This window comes from Dendrobates tinctorius, unplaced genomic scaffold (assembly GCF_039654945.1).
Source record: "Dendrobates tinctorius isolate UK_male_01 unplaced genomic scaffold, ASM3965494v1 ptg000032l, whole genome shotgun sequence".
Classification (NCBI taxonomy): Eukaryota; Metazoa; Chordata; class Amphibia; order Anura; family Dendrobatidae; genus Dendrobates; species Dendrobates tinctorius.
The window spans coordinates 8,808,428-8,826,351 of record NW_027361700.1 but is presented as its reverse complement, the minus strand read 5'-3'; the positions used below and the strand labels follow the sequence as shown (position 1 = coordinate 8,826,351).

Genomic DNA, 17,924 nt, shown 5'->3' with positions numbered 1-17,924 from the left:
CAATGTCAGAATCACCGGGATCCATGGAAGCATTTCAGAGTTATTACCTCATAAAGGGACAGTGGTCAGAATTGTAAAAATTGGCTCGGTCATGAACGTGCAAACCACCCTTGGGGCTTAAGGGGTTAAAGGGAATCTGTCAGAAGGATTGCACACCCCAAATTATTTATATGTGCATGCAACTCTTTGAAAGATAAGTCCAGCAATACTTTTACATGGCCAGTCCCTTCGTACCATACAGAGAAATCAGCATTTGAATTGATATGCAAATGAGGCTGTAGATCTGAAGTCTCTGTTACTCCAGTTTTATTTCCTGCTGCCTCCTCCCACTTGACTGAAAGCCTCTAAATGGGGTGTTAAATAGAGCTGGAGTGGCAGCGTCTCCAGATCTAAAGCCTTATTTGCTTATTAATTCAAACGCTGATTTCTCAGTAATGGCGGAACAGACTGGTCATGTAAAGGTATTGCTGGACTTGTCTTTGCTACAAGTGCATATAAATAATTTAGGGTGTGAAATCCTGCTGATAGATTCCTCTTAATACTTTCTAAGGGCAGGCACTAAGGTTGTATTATTTGTTTGAATGGGGAAATATTCCTGGGTTAGGGGCTGCAATCTTTGCCTTGCCCCAGGAAACCCATGCTACATCACTGTCCCGGAGCTGTCATTATGCCATTGCAGCATTGTTAAAGGGGTTGTCCTGTCCAAATCAATAAGTCTGCAGATAGTGTGGCCGTAACCTATCAGTATTTGTTTAGTATTTTTTCTCAGCATTTGTAAGCCAAAACCAGGTGAGGAACAATAAGAGGACAAGGTATAATAGAAACAAGTGCACCAAGTCTGCATGTTTGACCCACTCCTGGTTTTGGCTTACAAATACTGATATGAAATACTGACTAAATACTGATAGTGTGGCCGTCGCCTTACTCGGTGTGACTGCAGATTTATGAATCTCCCCAGTGCATTTATTGTATGCTGCGCAGATTCTCTGGTTTCTGAGCCGGCACCAGTGGGTGCAGCAGTCTAGAGAGCACGGCATACAAGTGTATGGAGCGAGGCTGCACCCACTGGCCTGGAGGATGTATAAGGCCGGGGTCACATTTGCGAGAAATTTGAACGAGTCTCTCACCTCAATACTTCGGTCCCGAGTGCCGGGTATTGAGGTGCGAGACTCCTGCGAGTTTCTTACAAGGGTGACCCCGGCCTCGCGCATACGTGCTCATGGGTCCCCGCTCAGAAACCAGAGAATCCTCACAGTGTGCGCACTAGGAAGATTCATATGTCTGCAGTTACACAGAGTGACTGCAGACTTAATAATAAATTTTATTTCTATAGCGCCGACATATTCCGCAGCACTTACTGATATGGACGGGCCAACCCCTTTAAGGGGTTTGTCCCTTTTTGCACAAAAGTCAGCAGTCTCTCTATGTGATGGCAGACTGCTGTGTCCTGACAGCGTGCAGTGCTCACAGTGTCACAATTCCCCGATATTTCTGATGCGAGCGAGCGGTCACATGACCTCTTGTTTGAGGCTCGCATATTGGTGGTCACATGACCTCTTGTTTGAGGCTCGCATATTGGTGGTCACATGACGTCTCGTTTGCGGTTTGCACACTGGCGGTCACATGACGTCTCGTTTGCGGTTTGCACACTGGCGGTCACATGACGTCTCGTTTGCGGTTTGCACACTGGCGGTCACATGCCAACTATAGAATGGAACAAAGAGAAGCCCTGGAGACTAGTGGTCACAAGTGTGCAAGACGCATACATCTGGTCACGTAACCGCTCGCTCGCAGTGGGACTACCAGGCAACACAATTCTGCAGTTACATAGAGCGACAGAATTTTTTTTCTCCAAAGCCTGGACAACCCCTTTAAGGAAATACCATTTCATTAGGGGAATGTCACTGTCAAGGGCACTGTGCGCACAAACAGCGTTTCTCCCTATATATTAGGATTGTTTTAGTCAGGGCAGACATCAAACAAGCATTACCTCAGTCACTACCAAGCCCCAGCAGCTGCAGTCTCAGTCTGTACCCTCATATACCAGCTATGTCAGACACATTGCCAACCACAAGATGGCGGCCGCAGTCTCCCCATCCTACATCATAGAGCTGGAGGCGGATGCAGCGTAGCTCACCTCGGAAGTGTTTAGATTCAGCATGGAATGAAGAGACCGGGGCCGTAGCCACAAGTAAACTCCCTGTTGTCACTATGGCAGCGCTCGTCAGATTAGGAGTAAGTAGTTGTGTGCGAGAATACCCCCTCCCCGCGGGGTGATTGGTATAGTCTGCTGTATCTGCAGTGCTGTTAGTCGGGACATATTATACAAGACGGGGGGATCTGATGCACATAGAGTGATTTACAGGTAGAGGTGACCTCGTCGTGCTCGTGTGTCCATCAGCGATCTCTATATTGGATATCTAAGCTATCCTGTCAAGCTGCTACTTATAGTAATGGAGTATGATATTATGTAACATGTTATGTATCATACACTATACAGTAATGTAATACAGAACTGACATTATTATATATGTTGTGTGTTTCTGTTTCCAAACCTTGCAAGACAGTGTTATACTCTCCTCCCCTAGAAGCATGTTTCTCAGATATGCTCTGTACAGTCATGGCCAAAAGTTTTGAGAATGACACAAATATTAATTTTTACAAAGTCTACTGCTTCATTTTTTCTAATGGCAATTTGCATATACTCCAGAATGTTATAAAGAGTGATCAGCTTAACAGCAATTACTTGCAAAGTCAATATTTGCCTAGAAAATGAACTTTATCCCCCAAAACACATTACAACATCATTGCAGCCCTGCCTTAAAAGGACCAGCTAACATCGTTTCAGTGATTGCTCCATTAACACAGGTGTGGGTGTTGATGAGGACAGGGCTGGAGATCAATCTGTCATGATTAAGTAAGAATGACACCACTGGACACTTTAAAAGGAGGCTGGTGATTGACATCATTGTTTCTCTTCTGTTAACCATGGTTATCTCTAAAGAAACACATGCAGTCATCATTGCACTGCACAAAAATGGCCTAACAGGGAAGAGTATCGCAGCTAGAAAGATTGCACCTCAGTCAACAATCTATCGCATCATCAAGAACTTCAAGGAGAGAGGTTCCCTTGTTGCCAAAAAGGCTCCAGGGCGCCCAAGAAAGACCAGCAAGCGCCAGCACCGTCTCTTAAAAGTGTTTCAGCTGCGGGATTGGGCTACCAGCAGTGCAGAGCTTGCTCAGGAATGGCAGCAGGCAGGTGTGAGTGCATCTGCACGCACTGTGAGGCGGAGACTCTTGGAGCAAGGCCTGGTCTCAAGGAGGGCAGCAAAGAAGCCACTTCTCTCCAGGAAAAACATCATGGACAGACTGATATTCTGCAAGAGGTACAGGGAGTGGACTGCTGAGGACTGGGGTAAAGTCATTTTCTCTGATGAATCCCCTTTTCGATTGTTTGGGACATCTGGAAAACGGCTTATTCGGAGAAGACCAGGTGAGCGCTACCACCAGTCTTGTCTCATGCCAACTGTCAAGCATCCTGAAACCATTCATGTGTGGGGTTGCTTCTCAGCCAAGGGAATGGGCTCTCTCTCAGTCTTGCCTAAAAACACAGCCATGAATAAAGAATGGTGCCAGAATGTCCTCCAAGAGCAACTTCTCCCAACCGTCCAAGAGCAGTTTGGCGATCAACAATGCCTTTTTCAACATGATGGAGCACCTTGCCATAAAGCAAAGGTGATAACTAAATGGCTCAGGGAACAAAACATAGAGATTTTGGGACCATGGCCTGGAAACTCCCCTGATCTTAATCCCATTGAGAACTTGTGGTCAATCATCAAGAGACGGGTGGACAAACAAAAACCTTCAAATTCAGACAAAATACAAGCATTGATTTTGCAAGAATGGACTGCTATCAGTCAGGATTTGATCCAGAAGTTGATTGAGAGCATGCCAGGGAGAATTGCAGAGGTCCTGAAGAAGAAGGGTCAACACTGCAAATATTGACTTGCTGCATTAACTCATTCTAAGGCTGTGTGCACACGCTGCGGAAAAGGTGCGGATTCATCCGCGCGGATTTTGTAAAATCCGCAGGTGAAACCGCAGGTCAAAATACCTGCGGTTTCACCTGCGGATTGCTCTGCGGTTTTGCCCTGCGGTTTATCATCTCCTCAAATGGAGGAGATGGCAAACCGCAGGAGAATCCGCAGAAAGAATTGACATGTCAATTCTTTCTGCGGATTGAAAACCGCAGATAATCCGCGCGGAAAATTCCGCACCGTCTGCACTGCGGTTTTTGATTCCCATAGGGAATCATGGTACTGTACACCGCAGCAGAAACTGCTGCGGGTCCGCAGCGGCCAAAACCGCTGCGGAACCGCAGCAAAATCCGCAGCGTGTGCACACAGCCTAACTGTCAATATAACCTTTTGCTACTCATAATATGATTGCAATTATATTTCTGTATGTGATAAAAACATCTGACAAACACACATAAAAACCAGAGGCCAGCAGATCATGTGAAAATATAATATTTGTGTCATTCTCAAAACTTTTGGCCATGACTGTATGGTCGCTGTCGTTTCTCAGTGCCCTTTTATATTTTGTGGATGTTTAGCGCTATGCACACAGGCATATTACGCGGTCCGTCTCCTCAAGCTTATTATGGGCTTCTTACCGTACGTAGGGGCCGTCTGTGGCTGGCCCACTGCTTTGGGGGGTGTTTTTGGCTGCCCCCCCCCCCTGCTTTGGGGGGGCGTCTTTGGCTGCCTCCCCGCTTTGGGGGGCATCTGTGGCTGGCCCGCCGCTTAGGGGGGCATCTGTGGCTGGCCCGCCGCTTTGGGGGCTGTCTGTCTGTGGCTGGCCTGCCGCTTTGGGGGCTGTCTGTCTGTGGCTGGCCCGCCGCTTTGGGGGCTGTCTGTCTGTGGCTGGCCCGCCGCTTTGGGGGCTGGCTGTCTGTGGCTGGCCCGCCGCTTTGGGGGCTGGCTGTCTGTGGCTGGCCCGCCGCTTTGGGGGCTGGCTGTCTGTGGCTGGCCCGCCGCTTTGGGGGCTGGCTGTCTGTGGCTGGCCCGCCGCTTTGGGGGCTGGCTGTCTGTGGCTGGCCCGCCGCTTTGGGGGCTGGCTGTCTGTGGCTGGCCCGCCGCTATGGGGGCTGGCTGCCTGTGGCTGGCCCGCCGCTTTGGGGGCTGGCTGCCTGTGGCTGGCCCGCCGCTTTGGGGGCTGGCTGCCTGTGGCTGGCCCGCCGCTTTGGGGGCTGGCTGCCTGTGGCTGGCCCGCCGCTTTGGGGCACTCAGTGGCTGGCCTCCTGTAATGAGACGGTGATGAATGGAGTCAGGCTATATGCACACATTGCGGTTTTTTCCGCGCGGAAACGCAGGTAAAACCGCAGGTAAAGTGACCTGCGGTTTGGTCTGCGGTTTTGCCCTACGGTTTCACATCTCTACTATGTTAAAGGTGTGAAACAGCAGCGGAATCCGCAGAAACAATTGACATGCTGCGGAAAAAAAACCGCAGCAAAACCGAGCGGAAAAAAACGCACCGTCAGCACAGCGTTTTTGAAACCCCATAGGGTTTCATTGTACTGTACTTGGTCAGCGGAACTGCTGCGTTTCCGCAGCGGCAAAAACGCAGCAGAATCCGCAACGTGTGCACATAGCCTCAGGAGGTGATAGCTTCTTTAGGCGATATTACCTCCTTAACTATACGAAATGGGGATTACCTTTCTGCAGTATACGTAGTACTTTCACAACCAGCGCTTACATCTGCATTTCTACTATTATTACAATTTATAGCTTTTCTCTTTTAATTTAACTTGAGAAGTGTGAAGCTTTTTTTGTTTTTTTCGTAGAAAAATGTTAATTGTGTGACATCTTGCTTCGAGCTATACTGCTACAGGGCAAGTGTCCGGCACGATCATGAACCGAGCTATGGAAACAATAAATGGCGGTATGCCCCTGCAGGTTGGTTCAGTTTCACGGTGTTATGCTTTAGGCACAGTTACATAGTAATTGCTGACTGACGCACGGTGTCCAGTACTTACTGTAAATTATTGTTCTATCCTTTAGGCTAGATAATCACTATCTGATTTGTGAGGGTACGACACGCATCACCCCGGCCGATTAACTGTTCCCGATGCCGTCCAGAAGCTCTCAGTTGAGGAGCTGCACAGCACAGTTTCGTCAAATATATATCTGACCCCCACTTGAATCACTAGGGGGCTGATGTGCAGTATTCAGCCTGGGCCACTATAATAAAGTTGACGGACCTGTGCTGTGCAGCTCCCCAACTAAGAGCTTCTGGACGGCATCGGGAACAGCTAATCGGCTGGGGTACCGGGTCTCGTACTCTCACAATCAGATATTGATTATCTATCATAAGGTTATATTCACACAATCAGGATCTGCTGCGGTTTTGACACTGCAGAATGTCTGCACCTATTATTCAAATTAGTGGACGTGCATTTACATTTTAACACACGCTGATTTTCCTCATTAATGCAAATCTATGGGGAAAATCGACATGCGTACCCGCAAGAGAAATTGACATGCTGTTGATCTGAAAGATGCACCGCATGACAGTTTCTGTGGGTGATTCGCAAGTGCACATAGACGCACCGTGGACATGGGATTTCTAGAAATCCCATCCAGTATTCTGTAACAGCTGGCCGCTCCAGTTTTGATGCTGCATAAATGTGCAGCGTCAAAACCGCAGCAAATCCTGAACTTGGGAACGTACCCTCAGGGTGCAGTCAGACGGCTGTATAAATCGGACTGCAATGCACAGGCTGGCCGGCGGCTCTACCGACCCGAGGGTGAACGCTTCATACATTTTTATGCAACGGTCACATATAGGATGGGAAAGATGCTGCCAGTCCATCCGTTATGGTCTGACCTCGATCCAATGTATATAGTTGTCTGACTGCGCCCTAAAGATATGCCACCAATGTAATATTCCAGGACAACCTCTCTAAGTGTAAGCTTGGGTTTAGGGAGTTTACACTGTGATTCTGCTCTATCAAACCAGTCTTCAGCAGTCCCCCCAATGATGGGTGCAGAAAATCATCATTACTATCATTTAAAAGGGTTTTTTAGGGAAAAAAAGTAAGGATCAAGGGTAGAAATTGCATAAGTTAATAAGACTCATCATTGCCCTGATGAATCTTTTGGCAGGGCAGCACCATTGTTCCAGTGCTACCACCATTGTTCCAGTGCTACCACCAGTCTTGGATTACTGACGTGCCATGATGTGTTCCGACCGCCCAAATGACCACTACAGGCTGTCATTGGCCTCAGTGATGGGGTGCAGATGAGTTCATATGTTCCCGCAGAGTCCGTCTTTTCTTAGCATGGAATTTGTGCCAAAAAAACTCTTCAAAGCCATATGACATGAGGTTCTTATTCATCTAAATTGTACATGTTGCCTGTTTTTAACCTTTTTTTTACATTTATTTTTTTTATAAAAAGATTGTGTAGCATTAGAGGTGTGTTTAATAAAATAATGGAAATCTTTCCTGCTTCGATGATTTCTGGATGCACATAAAGACTTGTCCAGGCTTCTGCATAAATATAAGAAGAGCCTTGGGCCCTAATGTGACACTTAGATTGTTGGCTCATTAACACGCCATGTATGCATGATTGGTCAATGAAGAAAAGAACAGTGCGGCACGTATCAGAAAGCAGTGCAAGAACTGGGTAGTGAAGCCATCGTACTGTATATTTTTTTTCCAGAAATTTCTGCCTCAAGAGCTGATATAAAATCGGCCTATTTTGTAGAGCTGTTACCGTAATCTTAGCAATATATTTAGGTGAATTTTGCACAGGGGTTTTCACCCAGCTCTCAGCACATCACCCCGGTCGTCTGTCTTAGCAGCTACATACGGTAACGCCACAGTTTTTTGAAGTGCATGTGCCATAAGCATCCTGTGGTCTGTAAGCTTTTATAAGGCTAGGTTCATAAAGATTTTTGAGGGATTTTGTTGGAGCAGATGGTCTCCAAAATCCTCGTCAAACTGCTTCCATACTTGGAAAACTTTTCCTATTCATTTTCATGGCTAACCCACTTTACTGTTCAATCTTTCCTCCATCTCCCGTATCTTCCCTACCCGATCTATCTATTATGGTAAATGGCATCACGCTCTCTCCCGCACCTGAAATCCGCTGCCTTGGAGTAACTCTTGACTCTGCCCTGTCCTTCAAACCACATGTCCAAACTCTTGCCACCTCCTGTCACCTCCAGCTCAAAAATATTTCCAGAATCCGTCCCTTCCTCAGTCCTCAATCTACTAAAACTCTTGTACATGCCCTCATCATCTCCCGCCTTGACTACTGCAACACTCTCCTCTGTGGCCTCCCTGCTAACTCTCTTGTAGCACTCCAGTCTGTCCTCAATACTGCTGCCCGACTAATCCACCTCTCTCCTTGCTACTCCCCTGTCTCTCCCATCTGCAAATCCCTCCATTGGCTCCCAATTCCCCAACGAATCCAATTCAAACTACTAATACTGACCTACAAAGCCATCCACAACCTTTCCCCTCACTATATCTCTGAACTAATCTCCCAATATGTTCCCTCACGTAATCTTCGATCCTCCCAAGACCTCCTACTCTCCTCCACACTTATACGTTCCTCACACAACCGCCTCCAAGATTTCTCCCGAATATCCCCTATCCTCTGGTACCATGCCCCAACACGTCCAGTTATCCACCACCCTCGGATCCTTCAAACGGAACCTGAAAACCCATCTTTTCAGGAAAGTTTACAGCCTGCTATGACCATTCTGCCGCCTCACCACTGCCCGAGCTGCTGCCTCAAAACCACCAGAGCTGCTTATCCCCCGACCTTCTGTCTCTTCCCCACTATCCCATAGAATGTAAGTCCGCAAGGACAGGGTCCTCTCCCCTCTGTACCAGTCCGTCATTGTAAATTTGTTTACTGTTAACGATATCTATAACTTTGTTTGTAACCCCCCTTCTCATGTACAGCACCATGGAATTAATGGCGCTATATAAATAATAATAATAATAATGTGAGTATTTCTAAGGCTCTTTTTGGAAGAGAGTTTGAAAACTCCTGGTGAGAAAAAAAAAAATACGTCACTTCTTTGAAGTAGCTTCTGAGGAAAACTGGACAGTGTAGGGTTTCACGCTCTCTAGTAGGCATTAGTTCTTAGGTAGCGTTCACACAGGCAATGAAGTTTGGTCCAAACACATGCAGTTTTTATTACTTTCCACAGGTTGCACAGCACCAAAACAAAATCCTAAACATAAATCCCTAGTCTTGACCAGGAGCTAATTAAACAGAACAGACTGGCTACAGGGACAGACGCTGACAACTTAGGGCCCCTGTGCAAGGAATGTGTCTGGGCCCTCCTCCTTCTATGGCAGGGGTGGGCAATTAATTTTGCTGAGGGACCACATGAAAGACCGTGACTGTTGTGGAGGGCCGAACCAATAGACCAAAATTAATTCTGCTCAATATTAATATCGATATTTTATAATTATTATATTATTGATAATTTTATTAATTTTAATTGTATCAGAATTGTATATTGAGCAGAATTAAAGGGAATCTGTCACCCTTTTTTTGCCCTATTAGCTGCCGGCATAGACATCGGGGGCTTATGTACAGCATTTTGTAATGCTGTACATAAGCCCCCGATGTAACCTGAAAGATAAGAAAAACACGTTATATTATACTCACCGAGGTGGGCGGTCCGATGGGTGTCGCGGTCCGGTCCGCCGCCTCCCTTCTTCATGCGATGACGTCCTCTTCTCCCATCCTGTAATGTATCCGGCGCAGGCGCATTGCTCTGCCCTGTTGAGGGCAGAGCAGAATTCTGCAGTGCGCAGGCGCCACACCTCTCTCTACGCCTGCACACTGCAGGACTCTGCCCTCAACAGGGCAGAGCAGTACGCTTGTGCCGGAGCCATTACAGGACGGGAGAAGAGGACGTCATCACATGAAGAAGGGAGGCGCCGGATGGGACGGCGACACCCATCGGACCGGACCGCCCACCTTGGTGAGTATAATATAACATGTTTTTCTTCTTTTTCAGGTTACATCGGGGGCTTATCTACAGCATTACAGAATGCTGTAGATAAGCCCCCGATGTCTATGCCGGCAGCTGAAAGGCCAAAAAAAGTGACTGATTCCCTTTAAGTATGCTGACATCCCCCTATATATCGTTTGAACCTGAGCACAGTCCCTTCTGTATATTGTATGAGCCCCACACAGCCGCCCCCACACAGCCTCCCTATATACACTGCATGAGGCCCCCACACAGCCTCCCTATATACACTGCATGAGGCCCCCACACAGCCTCCCTATATACACTGCATGAGGCCCCCACACAGCCTCCCTATATACACTGCATGAGGCCCCCACACAGCCTCTCTATATACACTGCATGAGGCCCCCACACAGCCTCTCTATATACACTGCATGAGGCCCCCACACAGCCTCTCTATATACACTGCATGAGGCCCCCACACAGCCTCCCTATATACACTGCATGAGGCCCCCACACAGCCTCCCTATATACACTGCATGAGGCCCCCACACAGCCTCCCTATATACACTGCATGAGGCCCCCACACAGCCTCTCTATATACACTGCATGAGGCCCCCACACAGCCTCTCTATATACACTGCATGAGGCCCCCACACAGCCTCTCTATATACACTGCATGTTGCCCCTACAGCCTAACCATGTGCAGCATGTTGCCCCCATATGCAACACCATGTGCAGCCCCATGTCACCCCCCCCCACGTGCAGCCCCGTGTCGCCCCTCCTCCACCAAAGGAGTCAGCAGCACCGCACAGTGCCGCGGCGCGCATGGAAACAGCGAGCAGCCAGGTGGGCATCATGTGGCCCGTGGACCTCTGATTTCCAGTCTCATGGCTGTCTCGGTCTGCGGGCCAGACTGAGACAGCCAGAGAGCCGGATGTGGCCCCCGGGCTGCACTTTGCCCATGTCTGTTCTATGGCAACAAAGCTACACACGCACACACTACATAGTCTCCTTTATTATCTATATTACCATCACTTATTACACAGTGCCCTCTGTTGTTGTGTACAGCACTGAATACTACGTATCATATTATATAGAGCCCAGTCTTGATTGCATACCATCATCTCTTGTTAGACATTAACTGCAATGATGGCTGAAGACGCATGGGAAATGTTTTTTTTTCTGATGGAGGAGCTGATGGACTGGTCGTCTTGTCAGATGCTGCCCCATTAGCAGTCATTTTATATCTAACGAGAGGGCCATGTAATAAAAGAGGGTGCTGTGAATAACAAGAATACACTATGTAATGGACAGCACTGCACATAATAGCAGAAGAAGCTATATAATGCACAATACCATATATAACTAAAGAGGATGGTATGTAATAAGGGACTGTTATACATAATAAAAGAGCAAATTATGTAACTAAGGACGACGCTATACATAAGTGAGTACACCATATACTAAGGGACTGTGCATAATTATTATTATGCATTTATATAGCGCCATTTATTCCATGGCGCTTTACATGTGAAAAGGAGAAATATAGACAAGTGTAATATATACACTTGTATATTACTCTTGTAAGACAAGTGACAAGGGACACACAAGTACATAAGGAGAGGGGACCCTGCCCACGAGGGCTCACAGTCTACAGGGATGGGTGAGGATACAGTAGGAGAGGGTAGAGCAGGTCGTGCGGTGGTTCAGTAGACCGAGGATCATTGAAGGCTGTAGGCTTGTCAGAACAGGTGGGTCTTCAGGTTCTTCTTGAAGCTTTCCGTTGATGGTGAGAGTCTGATGTGTTGCGGTAGGGAGTTCCAGAGTATGGGGGAAGCACGGGAGAAGTCTTGTATGCGGTTGTGGGAAGAAGAGATAAGGGGGGAGTAGAGAAGGAGATCTTGGGACGATCGAAGGTTGCATGCAGGTAGGTACCTAGAGACCATGTCACAGATGTATGGAGGAGGCAGGTTGTGGATGGCTTTGTATGTTAGGGTTTTGAATTGGATCCTCTGGGCAATAGGAAGCCAGTGAAGGGCCTGGCATAGGGGGGAGGCTGGGGAATAGCGGGGAGACAGGTGGATTAGTCGGGCAGCAGAGTGTAGGATGGACTGGAGCTGTGCTAGAGGGGGGGCCAGAGAGTAGGAGGTTGCAGTAGTCGAGGCGGGAGATAAGAGCGTGCACTAGTGTTTTTGTGGTTTCGTGGTTGAGGAATGAGCGGATCCGGGAAATATTTTTGAGTTTGAGGCGGCAGGAGGAGGCGAGGGCTTGGATATGTGGTTTGAAAGAGAGAGCAGAGTCGAGGATCACCCCAAGGCATCGGGCATACGGGACTTGGGAAAGAGAGCAGCTGTTGACATTGATGGATAGGTCTGGCGGAGGGGTGGAGTGAGATGGGGGAAAGATGATGAATTCTGTTTTGTCCATGTTCAGTTTGAGAAAGCGAGCAGAGAAGAAGGCTGAGATAGCAGACAGACATTGTGGGATGTCAGTAAGGAGGCGAGGTCGGGTCCAGATAGGTAGATCTGCGTGTCATCGGCATAGAGGTGATACTGCAAACCGTGGGATTCTATGAGCTGTCCCAAGCTGAAGGTATAGATGGAGAATAGTAGGGGTCCTAGGACAGAGCCTTGGGGAACACCGACAGACAGGGGGCGAGGTGAGGAGGTGGTGTGTGAGAGGGAGACAGTGAATGTACGGTCCGTTAGGTATGATGAGATCCAGGATAGGGCCAAGTCTGTTATGCCAAGAGATAATATGGCTACATTCTTGTATCTGTGTTCAGTGTCGGTGTGCTGCCCTCTTTTACAGACCCATTGGTCATGTCCTATTCTGATTCTCAAAATCAGAACAGGACATTCTCTGACCTCACAGATCTCATTCTCTGATCTGTGATTTTCGCGGATGTGTGAATGGACATATAAAACGCCAAGAAACCACCACCACTCACCTCTCCATCCGTTTCCCCGCAGCATCGTTGTCAACTTTCTCTCGGACACAGGCAAGCACTGCATGCTGGAGTCATCAAGCCGTGCGTGCCTGTCTCAGAAAGAAAGCGGCACGCTGGAAGCTGAGGATGCATTCATTCCGCTCCACTTCCATTTTCTCCTGTAGGCAGCGGAGTTGCAGGGCTGCCTGCCCTGAACTGGCCGGTATGTCTGCCCTTGCTTGGCTACTCATGCTACTCATATACGGCTGAGCTAGCCCCAGCTCGGTCAAACAAAACAGCTCTTGTCCATCTCAACCAGCGATACTTGCGGTCCTCTGCGCTTGACCTGTTCATTTAATCAATATCACAATTGTCAGTGCTGGCTAATCTGAACAGATTACAGTCCTTTCTCCAGGAACAGACTTCATACATAGATGCGGCACAATCAGCCAGTTGTGGTAACCCCTTCAGCCTGAGCTCCAGTAGCTTCCAGTGCCAAACAGAAGTGTTCAACTCTGGGTACAGTTCGCATTTTGGCTGTCACTTGCCAACAGCACTCTCAACCCTGCTTTATCCAGTAGGCTGATACACCTGAGGAGATTGCCAATCTATGAAACTACTTCCTGCTTCTTAGGGTAGGTGCACACGGTCAGTAAACTGTGGGTTGGACGCTATGTACTTGTGCAGCATCCAGATGTTACAGCATAGTGCATGGGATTTCAAGAAATCCCTTGTCCACTATGAGTCCAGAGGCTCCCACGGCTTGCCTGCCAAGAAGGGCATGCGGCGTGTCTTTCCAGACTGCCGCATGTCTATCTTGTGGAGACACGAGCCTCCGCAAGATAAAGTTCACCCATACAATATATAGGACGCGGTGATTCCACACGTTTCATTGAACACATGTGGAATCACCTGCATTCAATAGCTGGCAGCGCTTTGCACGCATTGGACATGTGCTCCATCCAAAGCGCTGCCTATTACTGACCGTGTGCACCTACCCTTAGAGAAACTCTGCAGGTGCATCTAGTCAACAACTTGCAGAACTGGGATTTAACCCTGTCCTTCCCAGCTATGCTACAGCAGCGTCCAAAAAATACATAAAATACTTAAAGGAAACCTGACAGTTGATGCATTCCACCTGATCATGATGTTCAGAGAAAACATACTTTACAAGCCTCATGGGAGACAAGTTGTAAAGGTGGGTTCCCCAGGTGGTGTCTTTGTTTGCTACCCTTTGACAAGTTTCTCCCTTTGTGCATGTATAGGGAGAGGTCTGTCAGTCATTGGTAATGGGCGGGTATAAGCCAACAGAGACCCTGCCTTTCCGACTTGTCTCCCATGCGCTTGGTCCCTGGCTGTTTTTAAAGTAGTTTTTTCTCTATAACACCGCTGCTTCTTCAGAGTCAACGATACGGGGCTGAGATCATACATCCATGTGTCAGCAGTCAGGTACTCTTTGTGTCTTATGCAGCCTTTTGATTTGTATAGTGCCTATTTTCCCTCGAGAGCCACTTTAAAGATGTGTTATGTACTTTTTTTTTTTTTTGTCTTTTTTCATAAACTTTACCATAAGTATACAAAACTCTGAAACTTCTTACTTTTAGGAAACCATTTATTTACCTTTTCATTTTTGTGTGTTTTTGTAGAACTTACAGGTACGTCTAAGTTCTCAGATTGCGGCTTGCCACGCACTACAATACAGCGCGATACAGAGTCTGTGGCCGAGATCATGTCCCAACATAAAAAAGGTGAGTGCTTGGAAGAGTGCAAGGCTGTGGGAGACACCTCAGTGCACTCCTTGGGAATACCTTTGATTTCTCTAATAAATAAGTGTTTTTTATATTTAGCAAACAGCAATATTTTAATTTGATGTTCCACTTTCATATCTCTTTGAACACCATTTTATAGTTTCTGTAAAAACGGTAAGGCTATGGTGTAAACGGTATATGTGTTTGGCTCGAAACGTGTGGGTAATGTTTTCACATGTTTTGAAGTTTGCCGATGTTTGTGTCTTTTAAAGGGGATCTGTCACCCCATTTTCGGCCACAGCCATCAGGGGCTTATCACAGCATTCTGTTATGCTGTAGATAAGCCCCCGATGTAACCTGAAAGACAAGAAAAACAAGTTATATTATACTCCCCCCGGGGATCTGGTCCGGTCCGATGGGTGTCGCGGTCCGGTCCGGCGCCTCCCATCTTCTAGAGATGTCATCCTCTTTCTTACTTCTGCTGCGGCTCCTGCGCAGGCGTACTATATCTGCCCTGTTGAGGGCAAAGTAGTACTGCAGTGCGCAGGCGCCGGACCTCTCTGACCTTTCCCGGCGTCTGCGCACTGCAGTACTTTACTCTGCCCTCAACAGGACAGAGAAAGTACGCCTGCGCAAGAGCCGCGGCAGAAGTAAGAAGGGGGACGTCATCGCATGAAGATGGGAGGACCCGGACCGGACCGTGACACCCACCGCAACCGCCCCCCGGTGAGTATAATCTAACTTGTTTTTGTTATCTTTCAGGTTACATCGGGGGCTTATCTACAGCATTACAGAATGCTGTAGATAAACCCCTGTTGGTGATGGCCACATCTTATATGCCGAAAATGGGGTGACAGATTCCCTTTAAGAAGGTGTAAATAAAGTACCGTATACGCTCTCGATATCAATGTATTCATTTGTTACTTAGAATCTTGGTAATTCAAAATTGCTTTTCAGTAGGTGTGAAAAAAAATGTTGGCTGTCTGTGATTTGTTGCCCAAAAAGGAGAAACTTTAGGTTGACATTTGTGCTTCCATCGTGAACAGAAGCAATGCCTGATCTGTTGGGCAACATATTTAAGAAGCGTCCAGAAGACTACATTGCCTTATATAAGGGTTTGTTTTGGTTCAATTGGGATTTCTTTAGTTTTGAAGTAAAGAATAACTCTGTACGCTGCTCTTTTTTTTTTTTTTTTTTTTTACGTCAAAACTGACAGAACTCCTGAAGAAAGGTCTCTGTGGCCATGCCGCCATAGCGCAACACTGTAAACCATTGCTTCCATTGGACTTGAATTCTTTTAAGTTGTATAGTTAGTGGTCCTCTGAATCTGCCTTCACATTTATGTAGACTGCTGAGCTCATGTGTCACTGAATCCCTTGCTTTCAGTGTTCCAAAATCTATTATCTGGTGATTCACATTCTAAGTAGTGTAACCACTGGAGAGTAGTTTTATGGTGAAAGACTTACAGACTTCTTCGTAGACCGTAAATAAAAGCAGATATTTCACAGATTGCACAAACACGGAGTGCATACATGATAAATAGATCTCTTAGACCTGATGAGACTTGTGTACTTACTTTGAAAGTCCATATCAGATTGACCCCATTTTCCATATAAGAAAGTGTGCATTTTATCGCCATGTGTTTTCAATCTCCGTCAACCCAGCCTGACTGGCAGCTGCAGCTTGTGTTGAGCAGTGTGAGATCTCATCAGCAGGAGGGACACTGAGGAGCTTTCAGACGGGCTAGGAGGGCAGCCCTTCGGTTTCTGGAAATTCCATGGCTAGAATACTGGAATCTGAAATGAAGTTCACTAGTGTCAAAAGGTCTAAGAGAAATCTTTGAAGTAGAAATGTATTCTAAAATCTGGTAATGGACCAACTTTAAATTGTTAGGTATGTCTCCCGAGAAGCTTGTTTATTTATTCTGGTATGGTCCGTCAGAAATCTGAATGTGGCCGAGGACTATTTTAGAAGCAGTTATTTAAGAAGAAGAATGCAAAGTATATGAATTTGAATATTTAATTTTTTATGGTAACTTATCTTGTTACATACCTTAAAGAATATATAAGGCCATTTTTTGATAAATGGCACATCTCATAAGCAACAGCCCTAGGATAGGCAATCGTTGCATTTTTGGTGGGGTTCAAACTTCAGGAATTTCTACTAATTTTGAGATCGTAGGGGTCATTGCATTGATTTATCACTGCAATCCCTTCACTGTTTTTTTTTTTTTTTTTTTTTTCCCCTGCACATTTTGTGCGGGCAACCTGCCAATGAAATGTACTTGTGCTGCTGTTCAGCTGTAATGTAGGTAGCTTGGCGCCACTGAAGAGAACATTACTGCGGTTCTTTCATTTTCATGGTCGGCGGGGGTCCCCTTAGGTAAGACCCCCGCCAATCACATGATCCTTTTGAGATTGGAATACCCCTTTATCTATGTCCCACAAGTCTAATGGGTCCATAGATGCTGTTAAGAGAAAACAGGCCGGCGGTCAGCAATCCACTGGCAGATGGTAGTCGGTTGCCATTTCCAAGCCCGCTGCTGAATATTGAATCGTGCTACTTTGCAGGTTATTATTATCCTGTAGTCCATTCATGGTATTTTTCTCAAGGTTGTAAAGTTGCTGTCACCCGTTCCCAAATACACAGTGATCTCAAATGTCTCAGTATGGTTCTTCCTGTTACCTAGGCACCTTTACTTGCCCAATGTGCCAGCTCTTTAACTTAATAAGACACTCTGGCACATGCGATCGTATAGAAAATGGCAGGAGATTCCCAGCTGTGTTTATTGTAGAATACTAGCTGAGATCCTGGTGGAAGTATGGCTGTGGCATAATGCCTCAATGATCCCCAGATGTTTTTCAAATGACACTTAATCAGCCAAAGGTACATAAATACAGGGGAAAATGTTTCATAAATCACTGTAAAAGTCAGCTGCAAAATTTCAGCATTGAAGTTATTTTAGAGGAAATTCCAGTCCCTGTTGTTTATAAAATTATCCTATGTTAGTAATGTAAATTATCTCCAAAAGTGCAGGAGCGTAATGCAAGCGAGCCATCAAAGCATGAAAATTCCGAGCGTGCACAATACACGCAGCGTGGTGCAATCAGTGCTTGCCAGCGTTTTGGCACTTGAAGCCAGCGCAGACAGTAATGTAGTGGACGATGACCTATATATCATGGGTTGCTGTGCTGCGAGCTTACCAGGTACCCACAGAGAGTGTTTTGATATTGAAAGGCTTG

General features: G+C 46.8%; 1 protein-coding gene across 2 annotated transcripts in view; it reads left to right on the top strand.

Moving 5' to 3' along the window:
- Positions 1 to 329: 329 nt before the first annotated feature.
- The window catches only part of UQCC1 (ubiquinol-cytochrome c reductase complex assembly factor 1), a 163,900-nt gene continuing 146,305 nt past the window's right edge, over positions 330 to 17,924 (top strand). Inside the window, exons 1-2 of one of the 2 annotated variants that reach the window (XM_073572379.1) lie at positions 330 to 461; positions 14,581 to 14,682. In XM_073572379.1, coding sequence (XP_073428480.1) covers positions 435 to 461; positions 14,581 to 14,682 — 129 coding nt within the window. In that variant the 5' untranslated portion in view covers positions 330 to 434. Of the gene's footprint in view, positions 462 to 2,072; positions 2,236 to 14,580; positions 14,683 to 17,924 lie in introns of those variants that run through there. The other variant, XM_073572378.1, reaches the window with a different exon arrangement.